This window comes from Schistocerca americana, chromosome 7 (assembly GCF_021461395.2).
Source record: "Schistocerca americana isolate TAMUIC-IGC-003095 chromosome 7, iqSchAmer2.1, whole genome shotgun sequence".
Taxonomy (NCBI): domain Eukaryota; kingdom Metazoa; phylum Arthropoda; class Insecta; order Orthoptera; family Acrididae; genus Schistocerca; species Schistocerca americana.
In genome coordinates this window covers 490,024,349-490,052,046 of record NC_060125.1, presented here as the reverse complement: position 1 = coordinate 490,052,046, position 27,698 = coordinate 490,024,349, and the positions used below count along the sequence as shown (strand labels likewise).

Below are 27,698 nucleotides of genomic sequence, written 5' to 3'. Positions count from 1 at the left end.
AAGATGGATTACCAATGAGGTCCCCAGATTCAGGAACATTAGCAAATATTTTTTTAAACCACATTGAACAGATCATTTTCACAAAAAAAGTAGCAAAAGAATACAACATATTATATTGGTTCAGGTATATGGATGACATCCTTTGCTTAATAGATGAACCACAAACAAAAATTGAAAAACTACTTATTGACATCAACAAAATAAATAAAAATATAAAATTCACCATTGAAAGAGAACAGAACAACCAAATTAACTTTCTGGATATAACTATCAAAAAATGAAACAATAACAATCAAAAAATGAAACAATAACAATCAAAAAATGAAACAATAACAATCAAAAAATAAAACAATAACAATCAAAAAATAAAACAATAACAATCAAAAAATAAAACAATAAGCATATGTTTGAAATTTACTGTAAACCCATAGCAACAGACATTATCATTCGCCAATCCTCGAACCACCCACAGTCATGAAAGCAAGCAGCACTATGACACATGCTCCATAGACTCAACACAGTGCCACTCTTCAAAGAATGCTACCAAACAGAAGTGAACATAATAATGCAGATAGCATAAAGTAATGGTTGCAATAACAACATAGTAACAAAGCTAAACAAATAAATTAAACGTAAAATAAAAGCAGAAAGCACCAAACCACAGACAATAACACAACAGAACCTAAAACAAACATGCAGTCCCATAACAACTACACAGGATAATGAGAAAAAGATGAAAGAAAACACAAGATGGTACACAATGACATACAAGCACAAACTCACCCCTAAAATCACCAACATTTTCAAAAGCCAGGGAATAAACATAGCATACACAACAGACAATTCTATACAAAAATGCACCCCAAAACTGACAAAAAACAGAGACATATGCCAGAAAGCAGGTATATATCAACTACAGTGTAACACTTGTGAAGGCAGATACATAGGACAAACAGGTAGAACATTTGATGTCACATACAAAGAACACACGAGAGCCTGGAAATATGGGACAAACCAGTCCACTTTTGCAAAACACCAAAGAGAACAAGACCACAAACCAACCACTAGAGAAGATAATATGAAAATAATTAGAATCAACAAATTAAAAACACCTCCTAACACTGCAAGAAAATTACCACATACAGAAAACCAAAGCAGAAAGGAAAACCCTTTTGAATGGTCAAGTACACATGCCAAGCAATTTATTATTTACACTAATAGATAAAATAATAGAATAATGCTCCCAAAGAGGATTAATATAATAATACCATCCAATATAATAATAATACCACCCAACATCTTTACACTCACTTATCCATGCACCCCTCCAGAGAATACTGAAATGAAAAGTCAAATCAGCTGTCACCAAAGCTTTCAACCACTCACTAACAACTTGTACATTCATATTCAGCACCATACAATTCACTCCGCCCCCCCCCCCCCCCCCCCCCGCCAAAAAAAAAAAAAAAAAAAAAAAACCCCTTCTTCAGCTCTCTCTCTTTCTCTCTCTCTCTCTCTCTCACACACACACACACACACACACACACACACACACACTGGTATAAACATCGTGAATAGAAGTTAGTCTTGAACATATACTTCATTAGGTTGGCAACAAGTAGGTAAACACACCAAAGAGAAGGAAACACATTATGGTGTTGCAATATTTACATTGTTAAAAGCAGTGTCCGACAAAATAGTTACATTGAGTGGCAAAAGAACAAAAGTACACCACGAAAAAGGAGGAGGAACATGGTGAACAGTATGAAGAAGGTCAGAACGCAAATTTGTGCTTATATGTCAGTAATAAAGTGGTAGTGCGACCTCCAGACCAGATGAGAGGAAACGCAGATCAGCAAATTGTAAGTAATTACTTTTTTACATAAAAAATTATGACATGAACTGTTTAATAATCTAAAAATAACAAAACTGTATCATTATAGATCCCACTGATGATGCCTTAGAACAAGAAAAAGGCAAAACGCATCTGGGATAAATAAATTAAGTGGCAGCAGGAAAAGGCGGTTTTATTTGCAAAACAAACATACAGATTAATTCAACAGTACCCTCTGGAACTGCATACTTGGCATGCCTTTCATCTTTTCAGCAATTGTAATTGCTGTTCTGTTCCATAGCAATTGTAATTGCTGTTCTGTTCCATAACCCCATTATCTGGCAATTTGATATTTATATAAGGATTGAAGAAATGGACTATATTATAGTCCTCTATGTTGAAACAATTTTGTAAGACTGAATTCAGTGTTTGTACTTCTTTGCTGCCAGTATGCTTACTGAGCGACTAAATGCTCAGTTTTGATCTTTGATCCTTATACTAACTATATATGACCAATACTACTTAGGTGATTTAGGCAGATGAGTTGGCAAAATTTTACTTTTAAATTCATTAAACACTTATTACATCTCTCTTCTTACACTCATTTTGGCTTGTTCAGTTCTTGTTTCTCAGTTAACTTGTGTCTCCACTTCAGGCTGTGATGAAGCTGTCTTTGCTTTTGTAGAAACTTTCTAGCATCGGTACTGAACCACAGTGGGTCTGCAGATAGTGATGTGGTGTATATTCTATGCGTGTGATTTTTATCCATTTTTGCGTCACATCTTTGTCCTCAGAGCTGAATATTTGATGTTGACTATCCAGATATTGTCCACCACTCGTGGTCTCGTGGTAGCGTTCTCGCTTGCCGAGCACAGGGTCCCGGCTTCGATTCCCGGTGAGGTCAGGTATTTTCACCTGCCCCGAGATGACTGGGGGTGGTTTTGTCATCTTCATCATCATCATTCATCCCCATCACGGATGGAGGAAAGCAACGGCAAACCACCTCCATTAGGACCTTGCCTAGTACAGCAATGCAGGTCTCCTGCATCGTTCCCCTACGCTGTGTCAAGAAGCATGGGACTTCATTTCCATTCAGATATTCTATAATTTTTTTGCTGTCTCTCTAGCTGAGAAAAATGTTTTCTTATCTTTCATAACATTCCTTGTAATACTTGCAGTAATTGATGTTGTATCAGCCTTATGATCACTGATATGCTCCTCACATTAACTGATTCAAAAATTTTGATTCTGTTAGTTACTCGGACATCTGGGATATTGGCCTCACAAGTAAAGTAAAGGAACATCAGCATTTCAGTTGGAGAAGAGATTACTCAACCTATGTTTTGCTCACAGATGCCCAATGATTCTTAAAGGATATGAGGAAGATCTGTAAAATACATATTATATTGTGATTACGTATGTGAGACAGAATTGTAATTAAATGGTGAGACTAAACATTTTAGTCTTATTGATTTGGTAACTGTCTGTCATTTACAAAATAAATACTGTTCTTAACATAGCATAGTTTTATGCTTCACATGAGCATGTGCTCAAACTTTTTCCCATCAGCTTCACTGCACACGCATTTGGCCTCTGAGAGATAGATGAAAGATGAGATAGTGATGCATGCTGTGGTGATTTGTTGGTACATATTTTCAGGCTTTGTTGGGTCTTGATGGTGTAAAACATCTTTGATAGTGTTCCCCTCAGAAAGAAACCAATAGGAATTCAATTGAGGGAACAGATTGACCATTTTACCGTGGCGTTCAGTGCTTTTCACTGCCCAGGGAATTTTTCATTCGGTGTGGTGTTGTAACATGATAAGATAGAGGTTTAGAGCAATCGTGATTGAACCACATACACTGTGTAGTGGTATCTCATTTAGAATAATGTTTACAATGTGTAAAAATCATGAATACGTATTTCCATATAACACCCCTGAAATGCACAATGAAATATTGTATTAGGACCCACCATACATTTACAGTCCACAGCTGTTGTTGCTGTATTTGGATTCAGTGGGGAATTTGTGCTGTCCTCTAGTGCATGTTATGTAAATTACTTTACCGGCACTGTAAATGTTGCTTCAGTAGAAAAGAGCACACATTTTGAAAATGTCATACTATTCTTCTGATGTTACAGAGCAAACCCACAAAATTCTGCATGATGTTGGAAATCTAAACCTTCAAGAACCAGATAAAAGTGATGGAACTCATGTTAATGCAAGATGCAGATAATACTCATGTGGCTGATCATACATTTTAGTCCAGTCAACAAAGGGAAATTAGGGGATACATTTGTGTAGTTGCAATTTTTATACAGTGGTAGGAGGGAGTGCATTGAACAATGTACTCTGAAATTCTGACCAATGGGGTGTATGGGTGGGGACGTTTAAAGAGCACTTTTTTATGTTTTTGTGAATAACTCAAAAATCACAGCTCCTAGCAGAAATGTGTCCCTGTACAAAACTAAACTACATTGAATTTCCTACAAAAAGGTCACTATCAGTTTTTCTCTAATGTTGCATTGTAGGGAATGGAAGAAATCACAGATTATTAAAACCAGTGTTTTAATGGTTTGAAATTAATGGTTATTATTAAATAAATTGGGTTAAGAACAGATAATAAAAATGTGTTCCATATCTAGGTGGAGTAGAGCAGTATTAAGAGATAGACTGGTGTGCTGGAGGTGTGACAGGTCACCAGATTGTGGTCGTGCACTTCCGTCCGTCATAGGTCTGCGATCCGAAGTGCATGCAGGTGATTCCCCACTCTGTGTGCACCATAACGTCACAAGAAGCAACTACAGTGTGTTTCACAAAACTATACCAACCCTCCCGAAGGGTGCCTCGCAAATCACTGCCAACGCAGTGTGCAGACATGCCTGGTGGGTGTTGATTTTCCAATAGTGTGTTAACACTACATGGAATACAGATATGAGTTACTGATAGTACTATGGACACAATCTATGTAAATCTCTGCACACTGTTCTCCTGTGCCAGAGGGGGAAATTGATTCTTAGTCACCCTGTACAGCAGCTGTAGCGTTGTTCTAGGAAAGGCAACTTCCCCCACCACAAGTGCTGCTCACTTTTCAGTTTACAGACAGACTGTACCTCCCCAGCATTGCTGCCCAGGACTCTTAAGTGAGTGGGCAAAATAACTTCACTGACCTTGTTTCTGTATTGTGAAGTTATTTTCAATTTGAAACTTCCTGGCAGATTAAAACTGTGTGCCCGACCGAGACTCGAACTCGGGACCTTTGCCTTTCACGGGCAAGTGCTCTACCAGGAGAGCTTCTGTAAAGTTTGGAAGGTAGGAGACAAGATACGGGCAGAAGTAGAGCTGTGAGGACCGGGCGTGAGTTGTGCTTCGGTAGCTCAGATGGTAGAGCACTTGCCCGCGAAAGGCAAAGGTCCCGAGTTCGAGTCTCGGTCAGGCACACAGTTTTAATCTGCCAGGAAGTTTCATATCAGCGCACACTCCGCTGCAGAGTGAAAATCTCATTCTATTTTCAATTTATTAACCGAGTACGTATTTGAAGTGGTTAAGTGAGCTGTTACCCAAAAAAGCTCAATAGCTGGAGCTTTCAGGTGTATACCACACTAAAGAGCGTCTGAGCAGTACTTCAGTAAGATATTATTCCTAGGAACAACAACGACCCACTCTTGACTACTATTTTCAGAATCCTCTGTAGCAGTTACTCGTAAATTATTGCATTCCATTTAATTTTCTTTCTTTTTAACTGATACAATATGGAATTTGTATATAATAAATTACTCATAAAGACTGATAAATGTGAATTTTCAGCCAAAAGGCCTTCTTCTAAAGTAGACAAAGAAACACACTCACATTCATGCAAGCACGAGACACACACACATGACCACTGTCTTAGCCACTGAGGCCATACTGTGAGCAACTGTGCGTGATGGGAGAAACAATCTGGGTGGTGGGGGTAAGGAGGAGGCTCCTCTTTACCTACCACCCAGATTGCTTCTCCTATCATGCACAGTTGCTCACAGTATGGGCTCAGTGGCTAAGACAGTGTTCACGTGAGTAGTACTTGCATGAATGCATGTGTGGGTAGCTTTTATTTTATTTTTTCCCCCTGTTTTAAAGGAAGACCTTTTGGCCGAAAGCTCACATGCTGAGCAATTTTTTTGTGTGTGTAACTACATCTCATCACTGCTCTATATGGTCCGTAGAAATCCATCCTTTTCATAATATTGTTGTTATTCCATTCTGGATTTTCAGTTGTCTAAATATGTATAATAAATGTAAATTTGATGTTTTTGAGTGGATATTTTATGTTAAGAGATGTTATGTCCTATGCCAACTTTCATTTTGCAGGAGAGGAGTAGCTCCATACTTTCTGAAAAACCTCAAAAGACTTCACCTAAAAAAGAGAAAAGTAAAGCAAGTTATTATAAAGATAATTATGAAGGAGACTGTGACGATGATGATTATGAACGAGAGAATCATAAGAAGAAAGATCTTACGTCTCGATGGAAAAATAACTTCAAAGTAATTTCAAAAACTGTGAATGAGCTTCCACAGAAAAGTATAAATGAAGACCTTTCAAAGCTCACAAGTCTGGAGACAATATACAAACCAAAATCGTCTAAAACCTCTAACCGTGAACGAAAGGAGAAAAACGTTCTTAAGAGACGAGCAGCTGCTGAGAAAACTGCACATTCAAAAGGTAAGTTTCACACGTGGTAAAATAACAATATTATATTAGAATTTTATAAGAAAGCTGTTATTATTAGAGCCTGACTATTAGATTGTTTAATTTAATGATGTGTTGTATTACCAAACCATTTTAAAATTCAGTCTCTGATAATGGTGTCATAGCTGTCAAAAGTTATAAGTAAGCAATGTTGCAACAGTGTGATGCATGATAAGAACTGTTGGCAATAAAACTAGAGATCAACATAGAATGTAAGTTACTTTATAATTGTGGAACATATTTGCAGCTCACTTTTGAGGACTTTTTGGTACTGAATTATTTCCTTGTATTAAACAATACAGATTTCACAGGCACGTGGAGTCCAGATTGATTTGTTCTTTCTAGACCTCTGAACAGCCTTCAGTATAATTCTACACCATTTCATGCTAAACAGAGTAAATGCTTATGGAATATCCAAACAGATATGTGATTGAATGGAAGACTTTTTACCAAATATAACTCAGCATGTCACTGATAACTGAGAGCTGACACTAAAAGGGAAGTTAGCTCCAGTTGCTACTAAAGGCACTCTTAAAGTTATTTACAGATAATGCAGTTGCCTACTGGGAGATGACATAATTAGAAATTGTTAGTAATTGAAGAGAAACTTGATGGGTAATATGTGGTGCAAATACTTGCAGCTGGCCCTTTCATTATTAAGTATAACATATTGCATGTTAATAGAGAAGATGATCTGAAATACACTCCTGGAAATGGAAAAAAGAACACATTGACACCGGTGTGTCAGACCCACCATACTTGCTCCGGACACTGCGAGAGGGCTGTACAAGCAATGATCACACGCACGGCACAGCGAACACACCAGGAACCGCGGTGTTGGCCGTCGAATGGTGCTAGCTGCGCAGCATTTGTGCACCGCCGCCGTCAGTGTCAGCCAGTTTGCCGTGGCATACGGAGCTCCATCGCAGTCTTTAACACTGGTAGCATGCCGCGACAGCGTGGACGTGAACCGTATGTGCAGTTGACGGACTTTGAGCGAGGGCGTATAGTGGGCATGCGGGAGGCCGGGTGGACGTACCGACGAATTGCTCAACACAGTACATCGATGTTGTCGCCAGTGGTCGGCGGAAGGTGCACGTGCCCGTCGACCTGGGACCGGACCGCAGCGACGCACGGATGCACGCCAAGATCGTAGGATCCTACGGAGTGCCGTAGGGGACCGCACCGCCACTTCCCAGCAAATTAGGGACACTGTTGCTCCTGGGGTATCGGCGAGGACCATTCGCAACCGTCTCCATGAAGCTGGGCTACGGTCCCGCACACCGTTAGGCCGTCTTCCGCTCACGCCCCAACATCGTGCAGCCCGCCTCCAGTGGTGTCGCGACAGGCGTGAATGGAGGGACGAATGGAGACGTGTCGTCTTCAGCGATGAGAGTCGCTTCTGCCTTGGTGCCAATGATGGTCGTATGCGTGTTTGGCACCGTGCAGGTGAGCGCCACAATCAGGACCGCATACGACCGAGGCACACAGGGCCAACACCCGGCATCATGGTGTGGGGAGCGATCTCCTACACTGGCCGTACACCACTGGTGATCGTCGAGGGGACACTGAATAGTGCACGGTGTATCCAAACCGTCATCGAACCCATCGTTCTACCATTCCTAGACCGGCAAGGGAACTTCCTGTTGCAACAGGACAATGCACGTCCGCATGTATCCCGTGCCACCCAACGTGCTCTAGAAGGTGCAAGTCAACTACCCTGGCCAGCAAGATCTCCGGATCTGTCCCCCATTGAGCATGTTTGGGACTGGATGAAGCGTCGTCTCACGCGGTCTGCACGTCCAGCACGAACGCTGGTCCAACTGAGGCGCCAGGTGGAAATGGCATGGCAAGCCGTTCCACAGGACTACATCCAGCATCTCTACGATCGTCTCCATGGGAGCATAGCAGCCCGCATTGCTGCGAAAGGTGGATATACACTGTACTAGTGCCGACATTGTGCATGCTCTGTTGCCTGTGTCTATGTGCCTGTGGTTCTGTCAGTGTGATCATGTGATGTATCTGACCCCAGGAATGTGTCAATAAAGTTTCCTCTTCCTGGGACAATGAATTCACGGTGTTCTTATTTCAATTTCCAGGAGTGTAGTATTTTATCACAGTTGGTGTTCAATGAGTGAAATGAGCCTCAGCTTGTGAGGGCCCTTTGGTAATTACAGTCCCTCACATAAGAAATATGTCAGATATCTGTAGTAGATTATGATATACAGATTAATGAAACGTCTAGTTTCAACACTTAATTTTAAAAATGATGACTAATCTGCCCCTAACAAACATAGAAGAGACCAGCACAGGCTCATTTGCAAAGGAAGATGAGGGGACACTGTCACTCGCACAACCTTATGATCGTTTACTCTGTTTCCCATTGAGTGTAATACTTTAAAAATCAGACAGAAGTGCACTTATATTTGTGTTGATAAAGCAGTTCACTGTGTTTTGTATTAAAACAGTTCCCAACTTTGACATTTTGTGGTTTCTGTACAGTATTGTAATCTTACTAACCACAAATATCAAGGAAAATCCATTCAGTGCCATTAAGTGGGAAATGACTAACTTAATTTAGCCATGGGAAAAATAAATGTCAGAATGATGTTTACTGGATGAATCCTGTGGAAAAACTCTTGTTAATGTTCATTTATCAGTTTGGGTAAATGGAAGGACTGGAGAAGCTTCAGAGAAGAGTTGTGCAGTTCATCTTATGTTTGTTTAACCAGCACATATTTGTCATATAAATGTTTTCCAAATTCCAATGGGAGAGGCAACAAGTCACATATTGTGCACAATGAAGAGCTTATCTCACAAAATTCCAAGTGCCATGGAGTGTGAAGTACATCACATCCATGATATTTCGGTAAAGCCGCACTTACCTCCTGGAGCATCCTAAATAGCATGCTTTTGGGAAATTCCAATTGTCTTGACTGGGTGAGAGTTTGGCATCCTCATGTTTATTGAGCTGTGGACTAATCAGTGCTGTCAGTTCTCTGATATTGTGATAATGGAAAAAAAAAGCAGAGAGAGAGAGAGAGAGAGAGAGAGAGAGAGAGAGAGAGAGAGCAAAGTAAGATGTGTCAGTAAGTAGGATAGCTACATAGGCAATACAGTCATTACCTGTGACCTGTAGGACAGCTTCTGCACACAAATTGTGTTGGGTTGTGCAGGTAAAATGGGGCTCTTTATGTGTAGGCTTTCATTTCCTTACTTACATTGAGGTGACAATGGAATAAAAAAGTTTTCTTTTTCATCTTTCAAGTTGGATGTACTACTGGTAGGTAACAACATGCAGTCAAAGAAGGATGCAGGGGGTTCAAGTAAACTGTCTTCTGAGAAACCTGCTTTAAAGTAATGTGCATGTAACAATAACAGAAAAAAACTTGTGTTTTTTGTAGTGAACAGGAAATATTGCTTCTACACCCATCTATCATCTAAAGAGGATTGGTGATACTTTGAAACCACCCATTAGCAAATAAAAAGACTACAAATAACCTTCTATGTCAGGCAATCACAGCTAAAGAACTTGTACATAATGTGAAGGACAGTCAAACAATCTAAAATCAGAGATAGTAAAATAGTCTATATCAAATTGAGTGGAAGTCCAAATCTGCAATAGCTGTTTATTGTGTTTTTTCCTGTATGATGACCAGTTTCATACCCTAGTCATATCTGCACAGGGAATGAGATTACATAAGTTAAAGCACTTATAGCCAGCATAATCCACTGAACAAAGTAGACTCACAAAACCAATACTTCATGTACCATGACTTCCAAATTGCAAATGGCTCTGAGCACTATGCGACTTAACTTCTGAGGTCATCAGTTGCCTAGAACTTAGAACTAATTAAACCTAACTAACCTAAGGACATCACACACATCCATGCCCAAAGCAGGATTTGAACCTGCGACTGTAGCGGTCGCTCGGTTCCAGACTGTAGCGCCCAGAACCGCACGGCCACTCCAGCCGGCTCCGAGTTGCAAGTGTGCATAAAAACAAGTCGCTTCTTGGTAAAACAATGGATGAAACAGCAGATGGGCATCTGATCTGAACCATGCATGATCAGTAAAACATCTCCAAAACTCTGTCAAAAGGTGAGCCTGGACAGCATGACAATCCTCATCTGACAGGATTAAACTATCATCAGAATCCACTAAGGAAACAAAGAATTAAAAGAGACACAGACCTTGGGAGTCGTCGTCATACTAAAATACTCCCAAGGATTGTGTGTCTTTTAATTCGGTGTTTTCCCTGTGGAATTTGATGAACATTTCATCCTATCAGACGAGGATTGTCATGTGCTGTCTGGGCTTGTCTTTTGACAGAGTTTATGAGATGTTGTACTGATCATACACGGTTCAGATTGGATTCTCATCTGCCGTTTCATCCATGGTTTTATTGAGGAGTGACATATTCTTATGTGCAATTGCACCTTGGAAGTCATGGCACATGAAGTACCAGTTTTGTAAGTACTTTGTTTTACTTTCTACTTTGTTCGGTTGGTTATGTTGATTATTAGTACTTTTATTTACGTAATTTCATTCTATATGCAGATGTGACCGGCAGATATACCTCCAGGGTATGAAGCCTGTTGTCATACAGGGTAAAAGATGATAAACATCTATTTCAGATTTGGGCTTTCACTCAGTTTAATATTGACTATTTTACCATCACTGATTTTAGATTGTTTGATGGTCCTTCACATTAAAACAACAAGACTCCAAACACCAAAACTCATAGCTTTATATTTTACTGAAAAATAGTTGTACATGCTGACACCTTTCCATGATACTGAAGGGAATGGGCATAGGAAGGGGAATGTTCAACAAAAAATGAAGATGCTAAATGGTGAGCTAATAAAATAGGAACATTTATCCTTACATTTGGTAGGACAGTACCGCCAGATCACATAATGGCAGGATACATTCATCTTAAGGTGAAATCATACATTCCTATTCCAATGCTGCTACAAATACCAGATACTTGCCATAGAACTTTGGTGTTTAAAAGAGAGCCAGGTTGTGGAAAGTGTGGTACAGATGCCCATGATGGAGTTTGTTGTTCTTTGCTCCAGATTTACTGTAATTTATCCCATCTAGAGTAGAATGTCCTGTTTATCTGAAAGAATGGAAGAGCAGGAACTTAAGGTAGAGAGATGAATTATTTATGCCGTAAGTAATAAGTTGTATAAAAGATCACAACCACCAATACTTAAAATGTCCAGTTGCTTCAGCTCTAAAATCACCTGTCCAAAACATTGCTGCATCAGTTTGAGCAAAAGCTAATGGCACTGCACATTTCCTTGCAAGTGCAGTTGTGAAAGTGCATCTTTGACAAAATCCGTTGTTCCTTTCAGGAAGACTATTACAGCTATCAATAATACCAAAACTGTAATACATTGTCTTTCAAGACAGATTGATTAAGAAAATGTATGAGTGTCTCAATCTGTGAAATTACAGCCATCTCCACTGTAGAACAAAGCTCTCAATAAATTAATTTCAAAGCCATATAAATCTAGTATTTTTGGGTTAGTGTGATACTCAGCAAAAGCTAGAGACTATAACATCAGCTTGTGGAAACTTACAATACCCTCGGGTAAATGTTGACTGGTTTGAGCTAGAGAATTGTTTTTGGGAAGTCAGTATAGGCCTAGAAGTTTGTGGTTATTTTTACAGTAACTTGCCCCTCATCTAACATTGGGGGCGAGTACTGCTCTCTGCATTTGTGGCATTCTATAAGCCACATATGACCCCTAGGTTGTTCTGGTTGCTCTAAGTGGCAAGCACCTCAGGGAGCTCAGAATTTGTTTGCTGGGTCTGTGCTTGGTGAACAAGGTTTTCCTGAGCTGGCTACTGGTCAGTGCTGCTATTTCTTTGTCACCATAAGCTCTGGACATGCTTCAGAAACCACTGTATGGCTTGGAGACGGAACATCGTGTGCCACAGGGACTGTGGATCTTGGGCTTTGCTGCCTGGATCATGAGGATGATAAAACCTCTTAGAAAAACTTCTCTGTCTTAAGTTGTGCTGCACTCTGGTCAATGCATGGCTATTGGGGAAGAACAGTCATTAGCTGGCAATCTCTAAGGAACTTGCCACATCTCAGTTGTATAAGGCTTACACAGCCAAGTGAGGCTCTGTCTGGGTGGACCTGCATGTCCCTGGCTGCTCTTGGGAACACCATAGTGAGTACAGTGAGTACGTCCACTCCCAATGAGATAAGTGTACCGTCTGGAAGTACTCACTCCCACATCCAAATGAATAAGGGAGGCTAGTCCTCCTGATAATCAAATTATATTTGGTAATGGTTCTCTAGCAGCTGTAAAGCAGAATGGTTTGGTAATGATTAAGAGGAAGGAGAGGACATTTGAAAAAGTGTCCCCCTTCTGTATTCATAAAGGATTAGAAGGGTTTGCTGGTGCCTTAAGTCCGTTAAACATATATGTAATGGTTCCTTATTGGTTGAGGCTTACAGGGCAAAACAGATGGAACTTCTTAGGAAGTCAGAGAAATTGGGTGAATATGCCATCATTGTTGAGTTTCTTAACTTCTTCAACTCAAGGAAGCGACTGGCTATGTGCCATGATAGACATCTGAGAACTCAAACAAGAATAGACTCACAGGGGATATTAGATGTGAAGCAAAGCACTTGAAGGAGTTACGGAGAAATTAAGAAGACCAACACCTTCATTGTGACCTGAACATGTTGCCTGAAAACTTCATGGCAGGATTCCTGCAACTTCGTGTTAGGCATTTATACCTAACCGTATGTGGTGCTGCAAATGCCAGGGATTTGGCCATACAGCCTGAGTTGCGGAGGTGAAGTGACCTGTGGGAAGTGTGGACAGACAGCCCATGAATCTGGGACTGACTGCCCGATTCCAACAATATGCATAAACTGCTCCAGGAGCCAGACAGTCTCGAGCTGAGACTGCCCTGTTTTTGCTGAGGAACACAAAATTCAGGAGATAAAAGTGACCCAGTGGATCCCCTATTCATAAGCCAAAAAAGAATATAAGGTGGCAAAGTCCCCTGTATTTGCCACTTCTTTGCTTCCTTGGTGCAGAAATCTGTTTTCAAGGTGAACACTTCAATGTATACAATGTCCAGCACACCCATATCTACCATCAGCACCTGTACTCGCACCTGAAAATGCCAAAGCAAAATGAGTAAAGACAGCAATCCAGACAGCTGTAGAGGCTAGGAACATTTTCACAGAGACCATTGAGAGAAGGCGCCACAAAAGCAGAGTGCCCTCTCAACATCCCCTTTCTACGTCATCCTTGAAGGGAAAGGGAGTTGGGAAAGGGTCACGACATTTGGGTCAAAAGCCATTCCGGGTGCCATCAGATGTCATTCTGGCACATACGACTGATGAGGAAGACATCTTGGAGTTAGATGCCTCACCACTGGACCTAGGCAGCCCTTCCACTTCCCCTTGCTCTGCAAGTGCCTCACAACCTGGTATTAGGATAGGAGTAAATCAAAACCGTGCTACTAAAATGGCTCCTATACTCCAGAGGAATACTGCTGTTCAGATTGTGGCCCACGTTACTGTCACAGTGTGCTGTGTGTACTTGCCACCCAATGAGCATGTTTACAGTGAGACCCCTCACAGATCATCTTGATGAACTACCCCTTTCTCCTTTTATGGTACTTTTAGTGTGCACAGTATTCTATGGTGATGTAACACCACTTGCCCCAGAGGTAATACACTTGAGAATCTGACATGAACTACAGACATCATATAGATGAACATGGGTCAAACTACACATTTTAGCACTGCTACTGCGTCATCTATGGCCATAGACCTCTCCTTCTGCTTGCCTGCCCTTCCAGACACTGCTCAATGGGGAGTGGATGACAAACTTCGTGGTATCTACCACTACTTTATCTGGAGCCATCTGCCAGAAGAAGCCAATTTCTGTTTTTGGTCAGTGTGAAGACATCCAGAACTTGGTGGACCACATTACAGCTACAGTCGCCACACTGCTGGTGTAACCATCCTAGAGTAAAATGGAACACGTAGGAGGTAGCCTGCTCCTTGGAGGAGTGTTGAGGGTCATGCTGCAATAAGGGACAGGAGGGCAGCTATGCAAAGTTTCGATCATAGCCCTACTGATGATAACCTTCCGATCTTTCAGATGGCGGGACCAAAGGTGAGGAGAATAATTGGAGAGAGTAAGCAAAGACCTTAGCAAGAGTTCCTGAACTCAAGAATCACAGTTCCTGAACTCTATCAGTAGGTCTACATTCCCAAGTAAAGTATGGCAAGCCATTGGGAGGGTCTCAGTGTGGAACGAACGACTACCAGTAGCTGCTTTATGGTAGTAGGGATATCTCCTAACATTGCTGAGAGACACTTCTCAGACAATGGCTGAATCTTACATGACCATCATGGCTGATTCTAGCCAGAATACAGTTCTCTGTCATTCTACATCTACATCTACATTGATACTCCGCAAGCCACCCAACGGTGTGTGGCGGAGGGCACTTTACGTGCCACTGTCATTACCTCCCTTTCCTGTTCCAGTCGCGTATGGTTCGCGGGAAGAACGACTGTCTGAAAGCCTCCGTGCGCGCTCTAATCTCTCTAATTTTACATTCGTGATCTCCTCGGGAAGTATAAGTAGGGGGAAGCAATATATTCGATACCTCATCCAGAAACGCACCCTCTCGAAACCTGGCGAGCAAGCTACACCGCGATGCAGAGCGCCTCTCTTGCAGAGTCTGCCACTTGAGTTTATTAAACATCTCCGTAACGCTATCACGGTTACCAAATAACCCAGTGACGAAACGCGCCGCTCTTCTTTGGATCTTCTCTATCTCCTCCGTCAACCCGACCTGGTACGGATCCCACACTGATGAGCAACACTCAAGTATAGGTCGAACGAGTGTTTTGTAAGCCACCTCCTTTGTTGATGGACTACATTTTCTAAGCACTCTCCCAATGAATCTCAACCTGGTACCCGCCTTACCAACAATTAGTTTTATATGATCATTCCACTTCAAATCGTTCCGTACGCATACTCCCAGATATTTTACAGAAGTAACTGCTACCAGTGTTTGTTCCGCTATCATATAATCATAGCAGAGACAGGAGAGAAATGGTTTTGATTTCTGTTCCATCAACTTTGAAGAATTCAATCATTTACTCTCTGTGGGAGTTTGATTCTGCGGTTTTAGTAGCTTGTGATACAGTGTCTGGTCACAACCTATGGCTTCTCTAAACCAGGTCCCTAGTAAGTGGCTCCCCGTATGGGTACAGGAGGTATCGTTTCACGCTCGATAACCTGACCCTGCTTGAAGCAGCAGTTCTACAAGCTTCCCTCCATATGCAACACCTCTTTGGTGTCTTTTTTGATGTGAAAGACACCTACAATACTGTCTGGTAGCACAATATTTTGTTGCAGCTCTATTGGTGAGGGTTCTGTGGACATCTACTCACTTCCACATGGTTCTTCCTCTCAGACAGGTATTTTTGATACAAGGTTGGGAATGTCCTGTCTGACTATTTTAAGGGTCATTCCATGTCAATACAACCAATTTGAGAAAATGTTCCAGCTGACAGTCTCAGATTTGGCTGAAATTTAGCACACCAATGCTACCAAGTGTGGGACACTCATGTACAAAATTTTAAGTTCCCTTGCCAATTAGTTCCAGAATTATGGCTTGTGAAAGAAGGTGGCGTGACTCGGAAATTGCAACCTGCATCTGGCAATCTATGTTCAGACCCAACTTCAGGTCTTAATAACTTTGGAACTATTCCACACAGTCCAGTGAAATTTTTACAACCCAGTAACATCCACTTAGAGAACACACTTTATGAATCAAAACACCAACAACATATTTCTGAGGGAAAATAAAAAATTCCAAAATGTGATTTAGAAACTGTAATACGTTGAAACTTACATATTGTAGGTGCCCCCTATGCCAAATACAATTCACTCAAAAATTGTATAAATTTTTTTTTGGTAAGCTTAATGTGGCCTAAACACACACAGAACTCATGTTGCCTATATCAGTCACAAAAGCTGAGTTACATGGACACAAAAATTTGAAAAATTACATGAAGAACATGGATTTTCAAAGTGTGGTAACACAAATGAGAATGATATCCAAGCCAAATTTCAAACACTGCATAAGTAGACCATAATATAATATGTGGCAAAATTTCAACTTGTTATTGCAAGGCATTTGCGTACAATAAAAGTTGACAGAGATGTATTTGATTATGTTTCTTTTAACATGATTTAGCAAGTAATAGTGATGCAGACAGCTTGTTTCAGATAAAGCTGCAGCAATTGTTGGGAACCATTAGGCAACAGAAAGTTAAACAATGGTAGTTTTCAGGGACAGAATGAGTAATTGTTAGGCAGGAACGACAAAGGAAACAAACAACAATTACAGGTTACTTATGTTTTTAAGATTCTAGTTCAGACTGGTCAGTACTGTTGTGGAAAGTCAGTATGGAGCTAGAAGAGTGTGCTAGTGGTGCAGTATTGGTAGAGCACAAGCATCTGAATGTCATAAATCAACATGTGGAACAAAATGTGGCATTCACCTTGTACTGTATGATCTGGATGAATCGGACCGAAATTTGTTGCTATGGAGATCCGGGATACATCCTGTGGGCACAAGAAGTACAGTTCCAGGAAACTTTAGTGTTTGTTATCATGATATGAAAGTATTCTTTCCTACAAAGAAGTTGTTTTGATCCATTTCGGATTCATAAGAAGACAGTGAAGTGTAGCCTCAGAGAAATTGATATAAAATCGAAATTGAAAGTGTCAGTGCATGGGACTTAACATGAAACCAGGACATAAGTTATGTTCCAGGTGTGTTACACTGCTAAAAATGAAGAATATTCTGATAATTTACATGACAGTGACGAAGAGTATCAGCCACCTACAACCTCAGTGGATGAGCAATTAAATACTTCAGTGACTGCTCTTGGTTTGTCTTCCATGAAGACACACAAAGTTGGGAAAAGAGACAGGCGCAGCTATGGTAGAAGAAAACTACAAGAAGCTCAAATGGAATTAAAACACAAAATAGCTGACACACTAATGATGGAAGAGGAAGAACTATCTGCTCCAAAGGAACAGAAATCATGCCAGAAATGCTCTGGTTTGGACAAAATTGTGCATGATTTGAAAGAAAAATGTGCCATATCCACACGCCAGAAAAAAGTAGCTATTCTTACCCTTTCACCTTCCAGCTGGTCTATTGATTATACTGCAAAAGAATTCAGTGTTTCTACACATATGTTAAAGCAAGCTAGGAAAATAAAAGCAAAGCAACCCAAGGAGTGCTTCCACAACTTCAGCAGGCTCAGGGTAAGTAATTGAGTTCAGAAATAAAGGTGCTAGTGTCGAAGTTTTGTGGAAATAATGACTATAGCCGAATAGTGCCTGGAAAAAAAGAGTATGCAACGGTGAAAACGGGAAATGTACGTGTACAGATGCAAAAAAGACTGTTGCTATGCAACATATCAGAACCATATGTAGAATTCAAGGAAAAGTATCCCAATACCAAAGTAGGTTTATCATCTTTTTTCAATCTTCGGCCAAAATGGGTTGTGTCTGTAAGTGCAAGGGGCACACACAATGTTTGCGTATGTGAGACCCATCAAAATGCTAAGCTGATGTTTGCTGCTGTAAATGATTCTGGTCTGGATTAAAAAGGTGCAATGAAGCTGCTAGTGTGTGACATCAGTTCCTACCAGTGCATGATACACAGGTGTGAAAAGTGTCCTGGTAAGGCAAATCTTGCAGAACACATAAATAACAAACTGTATGGTGAACTCCTTATGGATGACAACGAACTTGTTGTTTTATAAACAATGGACACACATGGATCGCACAAGTCTTGAAACAAAGCAAAGTACAGTGGAAGATTTTGTTAAAATGTGTTGTCAAAAAATGGACAAACTGACCACGCACAGCTTCACAGCAACAGCACAGTCGGCGTATCTCCAGTCTTGTAAGGATAATTTGAAACAAGATGAAATTATAGTAAAACTAGACTTTTCTGAAAATTATGCATTTATAGTTTAAGATGCTATCCAAGGATATCATTGGGACAACAGTCAAGCAACTCTCCAGCCAGAATGAGATTTTCACTCAGCAGCGGAGTGTGCGCTGATATGAAACTTCCTGGCAGATTAAAACTGTGTGCCCAACTGAGACTCGAACTCGGGACTTTTGCCTTTATACCCTTTTTGAGAGAATTATATTTGGCATAGAGGGCACCTACAATAAGTACCTTTTAACATATTACATTTTTTTAATCACATTTTGGAATTTTTTATTTTCTTCAGAAATATGTTGTTGGTGTTTCGATTCATGGAGTGTGTTCTTTAAATGGATGTTACTGGGTTGTAAAAATTTCACTGGACTGTGCAGAATAGTTCCAAAGTTATTAAGACCTGAAGTTGGATCTGAAGATAGATTGCTAGACGTGGGCTGTAATTTCCGGGTCACCCCACCTTCTTTCACAAGTCATATTTCTGGAACTAATTGGCAGGGGAAACTAATACTTTGTACACGAGTGTTTCACACATGGTAGAATTAGTGTACTGAATTTCAGTCATATCTGAGACTATGAGCCGGAGCCCCTGGTTGAACTGACATGGAATGACCTTTAAGCATGAGAATGGTGCCCTTCAAGGGAATGTTGTTAGTGTCATGGCATTCACCATTGCAATCAGCATTATTCTGTCCACAGTCCAGCATTCTATACTGTCTTCCTTCTTTGTGGATGTCTTCTCCATCTTTTGTGTGTTCCCCAGCCTTGCAACAGCAATGGCATTTGACGATCAAGCAGTTGGAGAAATGGTCTAACACCACAGGTTTAAATTCATTTTGGAGAAAACTCTTTTTATTGATTGTAATCACTCCTGCTCTCTCTTTTTCATTTGCCTTCTTTAAAACTGGGATTTACTATGCTCACTTGTAGGAAAACAAGTGAAATATCTGGACCTCACTCTTGATGAGAGGCTCACGTGGCTGCCACACCTTAAATAATTAAAATTATGATGCTTCAAGACTTTAAACATCCTTAAATGCATCACTTGTAGGTCTTGAGGAGCCGACAGGACACATATACTCCAACTTTATGAGGCAGCTCCAGATAGGAATATCAACACTGTAGGAAAAGACAGACAGCTACTTACCGTAAAGAAGTTAGGTGAATAAATTATGCGAATGAAATGTTAAGAATTCATCATATTTTTCTATATTTGGACCCAGAACTCTGCCGAAGATCTCTAATGTGAGATAGGCTAATTAGAATTAAATATGATGCACAATGATCCGCATACCTGTCAGTTACTAATCGGGTGCCCGTACAGTTTTAACACAATAAACAGATTGATATGGGTTTGTAATGAAACTGTTATTAGTTTTTCTGGTGCACCTGCATAATTCTAACACAGCAGAAAGTAACATTAAGTGTGTTTATCATGGTTGGAAAATGTATCTTAAATAGGCTGGTCTCTATTGTTTAGAAAGAACAAATGCATAAAAAATAACAGGGCCTCTTTATTACAGCAGTTATATTGTAAACAGTAATATTTGCTGAATTCCTGATATGAGCTATTAAGGTCTTTTTATTAAAATTTCTAAACTTACATGATATAATTTTCGTGTGTAAGTACTTATAGATGTAAACTGCACACACCAAACATGTAGCTGGAGCTGCCTATGCTGCATTTCTAAGCGAATAATGGAAAAACTCCACTGATGTCTCTCTAGTCACTATGACGGATTCTTGAAGTGTCTCTGCCACTGGCAATGTCATTGTTGTCATTTAACGAAATTTACATTTCCTCTCATTGAATTTTCCAAAAGATTTTCATTCTGCCACGCTCTTTTTCATGATGCTCTGCGTAATTTTGACATTTCCTTCCAGTCTTCAATGGTGACATTCATGACAGCTTCTTTTGTGGATGCTTCAACTGCAGATAGGGTAAATTTATTATTATTCCTGGCAACGTAACCTTTAACTTGGGCCCATATTAACTCTATTTTATTGAAGTGACAGTGGCAAGGTTGTAGCCTAACAACCGTATGTCCATGTTCTTTTGACAGTTCGTCGATTTCATATAGGGGGAACAATATCTTATGGAGAAATATTTTTTCCTTAATTTCCATCTTTTTGAGGTCATCACTTGCATCAACGTTATGATGTGAAACAAATCAATCATTTCCTACTTTCAGTTTGTCATGGTAGGTGCCTTTAAACAACAACTGAATGGTAAGGAGCATTGTCTAGAACAATTGTTAACAGTTTTCCAAGATTTGGTTCTAGTGAATCTTTGAACCACTTTGCAAATGTAACATGGTTTATGTCTTCATGATAATGTCCTGCTTTCTTTGATTCAGAAAGCGGGAGACTGTTTGTTGCTTTGTCATCTGTCCAGCCCTGCTTGACAACGTGACCAGAATTGACTCACATTTCATCAAGTCACATCACTTTGTCAATGTTTGTGCTACATATGTCCCTTAAAAAATTGGAATTGCCATGCAGATATATCCTCCCTCTCCATCAACAGGTCACAGTCACAGAAAAGTCCATAGTGAAAGCCAAGGGTGCTAACTGTGGACAAGATGCAGGTGCCTAAAAAAAGTCCTGCTTCTTTAAGTGTGACCAACAACTTCTTGAGTGCTGGATTTTCCTTCCTGCAATAATAATTACAAACATGACAACAAATTGCATCCTCTGCAAATGAATTGATATTGGTAATTTGTTTATCCAGACAATGTTTTTTTGCAGGGGTGTTAAGTTTTGATGGTTCTTCAGGTTCCTTTTCTTTGTCGAACATTTCCTTCCCAATCATCAAATCAGTTTATATTCAAAGCTTCAGCAGTTCTGTTGATCCCTTTGATAATGGAGAGCAGCAGGCCTTCATTATGTTTTTCATTCTCAAAGCAGGCACATAACGCACAAACCATTTATCTTGACTGCATTCGTATGGAAATTTCCTTGACAAGAGAGTGTTGTTAAACTTTTCCATTTATAACTTTCGACAAACTTTCAAGTGACATCGTTCAGTACCACATAATGAATAACAGAAACAATGAATAAAAGAATAACTATACAACTGTATAAATGAACACACAAAAAGTCACAGGGTTCAGCAGTTACACAAGGCACCAAGCTGGATGCAAGCAGGAACTGTTGTATGGGGTAAAGGTTTGGCAACTTTGGGGATTTGATGCAGCTGTAGGCCCTAACACTTTCATTGCCGCTGTCAGTCCTAAAGTAAGGATGAGAAGTGCATGGATAAAATGAGAGGAGAGAAGTTGTCATTAGTAACATCCGTTGCCTGGCACTGAGATGAAATGAAATCATGTTAATTTGTCTCTAGATACAGCACCACCTTGTTACACACAGTTTCCTTCTGCAGTGAGAGGGACCCTCAGTTGTACAGTGCCTGTGATGTACAAACATTTATATCCAACTTTTGGAAGAATAACATACCAGTTTACTAATCAGAGGACAAATCATAATTTGAGTGAAGGTTTGCCCTGTGTTTTAAGTGATAATACTGAAAATACAAAGTGGCTATTACACTTTTGCTTCTCTACCCAGCTCATCGTAAAGGTGTTTTAATGGAGCAACTAGTTTGTTCCACAAGATCATGGCTTGAGAAAAGTTTTAGAATTATTTTTGTTGCCCTTGATACATTTTTGCTCAGGTTTATTGCACTTATTCTTTTTAAGTATTTTTTATTTTAGTATTACTTATTACAGTGACATCTCCACTTTGTGTTCGGTTAAGAGTTTACCTCACCATTATGGAATTGTCACTAGGTGCATTATCATAATGAAGCATCCAGATATCAACAGTACCTTTTCAATTGCTGTACATACTAATCCTGAATTTGAACCTTTCCGTAAAAATAACTGTTATTGTTTGTCCAGTTATACAACTCCTCGTGGACCACACCTTATGCATCAAATGATCCACTCTGCTTTTTGGTTCTGAATTTTATATGGAAGTATAAACTTTTACATCTACTCTTTGCTGTGCAATCCACCTTGCGGTATTTGGTGGAGGGCACTTTGTGTATCACTGTCACTCCCTCCCCCCAATCCCATTCCTGTTTCAGTTGCAAATAGGTCACATGAGAAGAATGATTGCCGGGAAGCCTCTCTGTGGGCTCAGATCTCTCTGATTTCATCTTCATGGTCTTTTCGCGAGATACACACAGGAAGAAGCAATATATTAGTTGACTCTTCTAGGAACCTACGGTCTCCAAACTTTAACAATAAACCACCCCATTATACAGAATGCCTCTCTTGCAATGTCTGCCACTGGAGTTGGTTGATCATTTCTGTGACACTGTTGTGTTTACTAAAAGAATCTGTAATGAAATATGCAGTTTTCTTTGGATCTTCTCTATTTCCTCTATCAGTCTCATCATCACTAATTATCACACTATCCAAAATATTTTGATTATTCAAAACAATCCCTACACTTTAACACAAATTGTCAAATGATTTTCCTTCTGTTTGATTAAAACATTTGGCAAAACTTCAGTGCACTTTCTGCAATTATAAATCATCAGCAGCAATTGAGTGCACAAAGGATTTCCTTAAATTTTAATTCCTTTGCCTTCAGACTGGCACTTAACTGGCCATCAAAGCTCAAATGTTTCTGCACTTTGGCATATTTTTATAGAGAGAGGTTGATGTTAGGTGACGTAGTTTAGTTACTTAAAAATGCCATGAATCATAATTCGATCCCCCACAGCAGTGTGAAGCAAGTCAGTTTTACAATTACAACAAACTTTGTCAGTGAAAAATGTGGCAACTTCCTTGGCATTCACATGATTTCCTTAAGCTACTTTTTTGAGCAACCATTAAACACCCTTCCACTTTAGGTGTGGTCTACACAGTCTGCAGGACCAGAGGCCACTGAGCAGGATCTACTGGCAGATTGACATCCTTTACTCCAACTCTTCCCATTAGTTGGGGGGGGGGGGGGGGGGGGGGAAAAAAAAAAAAAAAAAAAAAAAAAAAAAAAAAAAAAACCAGCCGTAATACATGTACAACATATGCTGTACATCTGACATAATGGTCATGAGCCTAAAATGAGGTAAATTTGAGCTTATGTGGACTGGTTCTGACAATGTTTTCTGCTGCATACTGTCCATAAATATTATTAGTACCCTTATCCACAAATGGAATAAGGGGATGGGAAGATAACTTTGGTACACTACATACAGTGTGACATACATTGCATAATGGCTCACAGAGTGTAGGAATAGGTGTAGGTAATAAACTTTGGTAACAGTTTGATAAGTTTGCATGTTTTGCAAGTTAGCTGAATTTATAATATGTAGATAAACATTTGCTTTTTACCATACAAGAAATGCTCAACATTTTTGTGACTTGTGTCTATTTAAATGTATGTAGTTTGTTGCAGTTTTTTTTACAGCTTACATATGTATTCATAAATTATTGTAACCCTACATTTGTTTGAACTCAAATTTAATTGTCTTTTATAAGAATTATTTGTTAACGGAGAAAAATATGGTAGGCAAGTTCTGGCAGAATGTAAATACTTCAGGAGTAAAGACGACCTGCCAACAAATAACAGAAGCCTTGGGGCATTGATAGGCAGACACAAAATAGAGAAACGACTTCCTAGCATTCAGGAGTCAGGAAGAGGAGCTTGGGGGAAGAGGAACTTGGGGGGTGGGGGGTATAAGTGCCGTGGATTGAGGCAGCAGGTTTGCTGGCTAGGGATGCAGGAAGGAGGGTTGGCAGGTGCACAGGCAGGTGCTTGGAACCAGGTGCCATAGGCAGTGGGATGCGGTGCATGACAAAGGTAATGTGTGTTGGAAGGGGATGGCAGGAGAAAGGAGGGGTAGAAGGTGTGAGGCTAGTGCCTGGTTTCAACCTTTGTTCATTTAGTGCCCCCACATCCGAACCCAACAGTTTCCCTTGTTCTGTCCTCTCACCTGTCCCTAATCCACGGCACCTTCATCGTGTCTGTACCACATCGACACCAGTACCCATGTATCACATACCTAGCCCAAGCACCTGCCACCCGTACCTCTCACACTCCTAGACAGCAAACCTGCTGCCTCCCTCCAAGCAGCTAGCAGGACGCCTCTTCCAGCCTCCCACCTGACACAATCCCCCAACCCACCCTAGCCCACATGCCGAAATGCAGTCCCGACATTGGGTGTTCAGCCGGCATAGTGTAGGAGGATAGGGGTGTGTGGTGGTGGGGGGGGGGGGGGGGTGTTGATTGTGAAAACTAGCAAGTTTTCTATCTCATTTGTGTGTGCCTGTTGACGGCTCAACGTTTCTGCTGTTTGGTAAGGGTCTCCTTTACTCCCAAGGTATTTACATTCAGGAAGAAGAAAAAATATACATAAGAAATGAGAAGTGTTGGAACTTCAACATTTACCCCTCATGAGGTTAAAAGTACACGATTTATTATCCTAGTAACCTTTGGTGAATAGTAAAGTATTTCTTGTTATCGTGCATTACATAACAGACCATACCATAAAGGACAAGACTGACAGCTATTGAGCTATCCCAGAAAAGTCCATAGAGTATGAGGTTGCACACTTGATAGAATCATATTAGCCAGAACTGAATTTTGAGCTAGCTTAAATTCACATAGATGTTCACTAGTGATAATGAAAACAAAAGACACTCAGAGTGTTGTGTGTGTTTGAAGGAGGCAGACATGCAGGCACTCTAACTTGATGGATGCCTTTTATTAAAAACACACAATGAAACATAACACCTTTTTGCATTTCTGGAACAAGCAGTTAACATGGGGTTTGCTCAAGCAGCACTGACAGTTTGTAAACTGGTTCATCTGTGCATGCATGGCTTGAAACAGTTTGGGATTTTTGTGGTGCATGAAGGCTCGGTCTATGTTGTATATTGTGAGGAGTACTTCACTTGACTGAGAGTTGTTGATTGTTTGTATGCAGAAGCAGCAGAACAATTAATAAGGAACATTTTCATTATGGATGCTAACAGTCGTGTGACCGTTATTATTCAATAAGAACTGCATTAACTACAGTGTAAAAATGCTTATGTGATACTTTTAGGGGGTTTACTTACTTTATTTAACCCTCTCTCATGCGAGACATAACAATATTTCACAACAGAAAGCTCACAGTTTGCCCCAGGATGCCATATGTTTGACAACTCCAGCTAGATGAGCACTTGAAAATGGCAGTGTAAGCCGAAACAATCAGGCTTGTTGTGCAGAAATATCTAGAGACAGTCAGATAACATAATGTTGCAAATTTGTGAAATATGGGTGAAATATTTGTTTCCTCTTTGCATTGTAGTATGCAAAGTATAATGCATTCAGATTGTGGCTTGATTCTCTCCTTCAGTGACTGCAAAAATGCACTTATAAATGACAACTTGTCACTCCTCATTTATGGGAAATTGATGTGACATAAAGTAAAGTCAATTTTGTCCATGCAATTTTTTTTACTAGCAATGTTTAAATTATTCTAGTTTTACGTAGTTAACTTGTTAGTTAGCTTATTCGTTCGTTGCGTGTTACGTGGGACATAATTGAACTGCAAAATCTTACTGTGATGCGGAATGAATTAGTTCCGGTGTACCTTCTCAGTAAAAAATGGCAACATGATGACTGTGTACATTATTGTTTTAAGATATTTTTTCAGTAATTTATACCTCAATTTGCTCTCTCTCTCCCTCTCTCTCTCTCTCTTTCTCTTGTCAATGGCAACTTTATAATTTCAGGTGACATTGTGCTAAAGAAAGTGTGGGACTAGTGGGGAGCCATGTGGATGAATGAGGCTTGTTGTTTGGAGCAGTTTGAAACCTTAGAGTATTTCAAACAAGTGCCAACTGTTCATGAGTTTTGAGAAATCCTTGTCAAACATCTTATGTTTATCTGGAACATCGGTAGTAATCAGTGTCACAGCTCGAATGCTATTTTTGCAGTGTGCATGCATGTGATTCTTTTGGACTCTGCTTGAACAAATCCATATTGAACTAGAATGGAGTGGAACACTAATGAGAAATATGTGGAACTGGAAGTGACAAATGTAATTTTTTCGTGGCTGAGTCAGCAGAGCACTGTGCAAAGGAAAAGACACAGCTGTTCTACTGGCTTAACTGATTTATGGCTGCCTTATTTATTTAATGTGTAATAATGAAAGATCCAAAGATGGAGATAGTTTGCTTTCTGGAAGCTATTCATTGTTAGCTTCTCTGTCAATTGTTCTTTTTTAAATTTATTCATGTGATATTTGTGAATATTGATTTGTGTTTCATGGCAAATCTTTAAATGGGGAGGGAGGGTGAAAAATTATTTATTATTTTAATTGTGATGTGTCAGTGATACTCGGTAATTTTTATTTGTGTCTTTCTTTTTTGTCATGCACAGTTGTTTCACCTACTACGCTGTCTCCAACCAACACTCTGCCATCATCAAGCACAACAACAGTATGTTGTCCTCTGTCTCCACCAGCAGCTGTGACGCAACCTAGTGTAAGCCAGAAATCACCTCCAATACAGCCACCATCACCACCACAGACACAGACACAGACACAGACACAGACACAGCCACAGCCGCAACCGCAGCCACAGCCACAACCACAACCACAACCACAATCACAGTCCCAGCAGAGACAGCAGCCACAAGTTCAGCCCTTACCAGTACCTTCACCTGTACCTGTCTCTGCACCAGCTGCCTGTTGGGGAGAAAGCAAAGCCACATTTAGTGATGTTGTGGCACGCAATGAGAGTCCTCTGTACTCAAGCATCGTAGCACCGAGGAAGCATAATGAAGCAGCTGTTAGTTCATCCACAGCATCACCTGAAGACAGAAAAGGCTCACCACCAGTTTGTGAGGCTCAAGTTAATCCAGAAGCAGGAGGCATCACAAGCAGCAGTTCTGGCAGCGGTTCCAGTTTAGGTGAGTCTAGTAACGAAGAAGGAAGTAGAATGAGCATTATTACATTGATTAACTTTCTTAAAATTTTGATCATTTTATATAAAGAGATATTAATGCAAAATATAATCTTTCTGTTCTTGCATGGTCTGTCTTCGTGATTGTGTTTAGTTTTTTCTGTTGGTTTATTTATAATTTTCATGTATCAATTTTAT

General features: G+C 40.2%; 1 protein-coding gene across 3 annotated transcripts in view; it reads left to right on the top strand.

Annotated features, from left to right (window-relative positions):
* Window positions 1-27,698, top strand: part of LOC124621849 (transmembrane protein 131) — a 386,383-nt gene that overhangs the window by 315,401 nt on the left and 43,284 nt on the right. For all 3 annotated transcript variants that reach the window (XM_047147293.1, XM_047147295.1, XM_047147292.1), the window contains exons 20-21: window positions 6,183-6,534; window positions 26,977-27,507. In XM_047147293.1, the coding sequence (XP_047003249.1) occupies window positions 6,183-6,534; window positions 26,977-27,507 (883 nt within the window). The remainder of the gene's footprint in view (window positions 1-6,182; window positions 6,535-26,976; window positions 27,508-27,698) is intronic.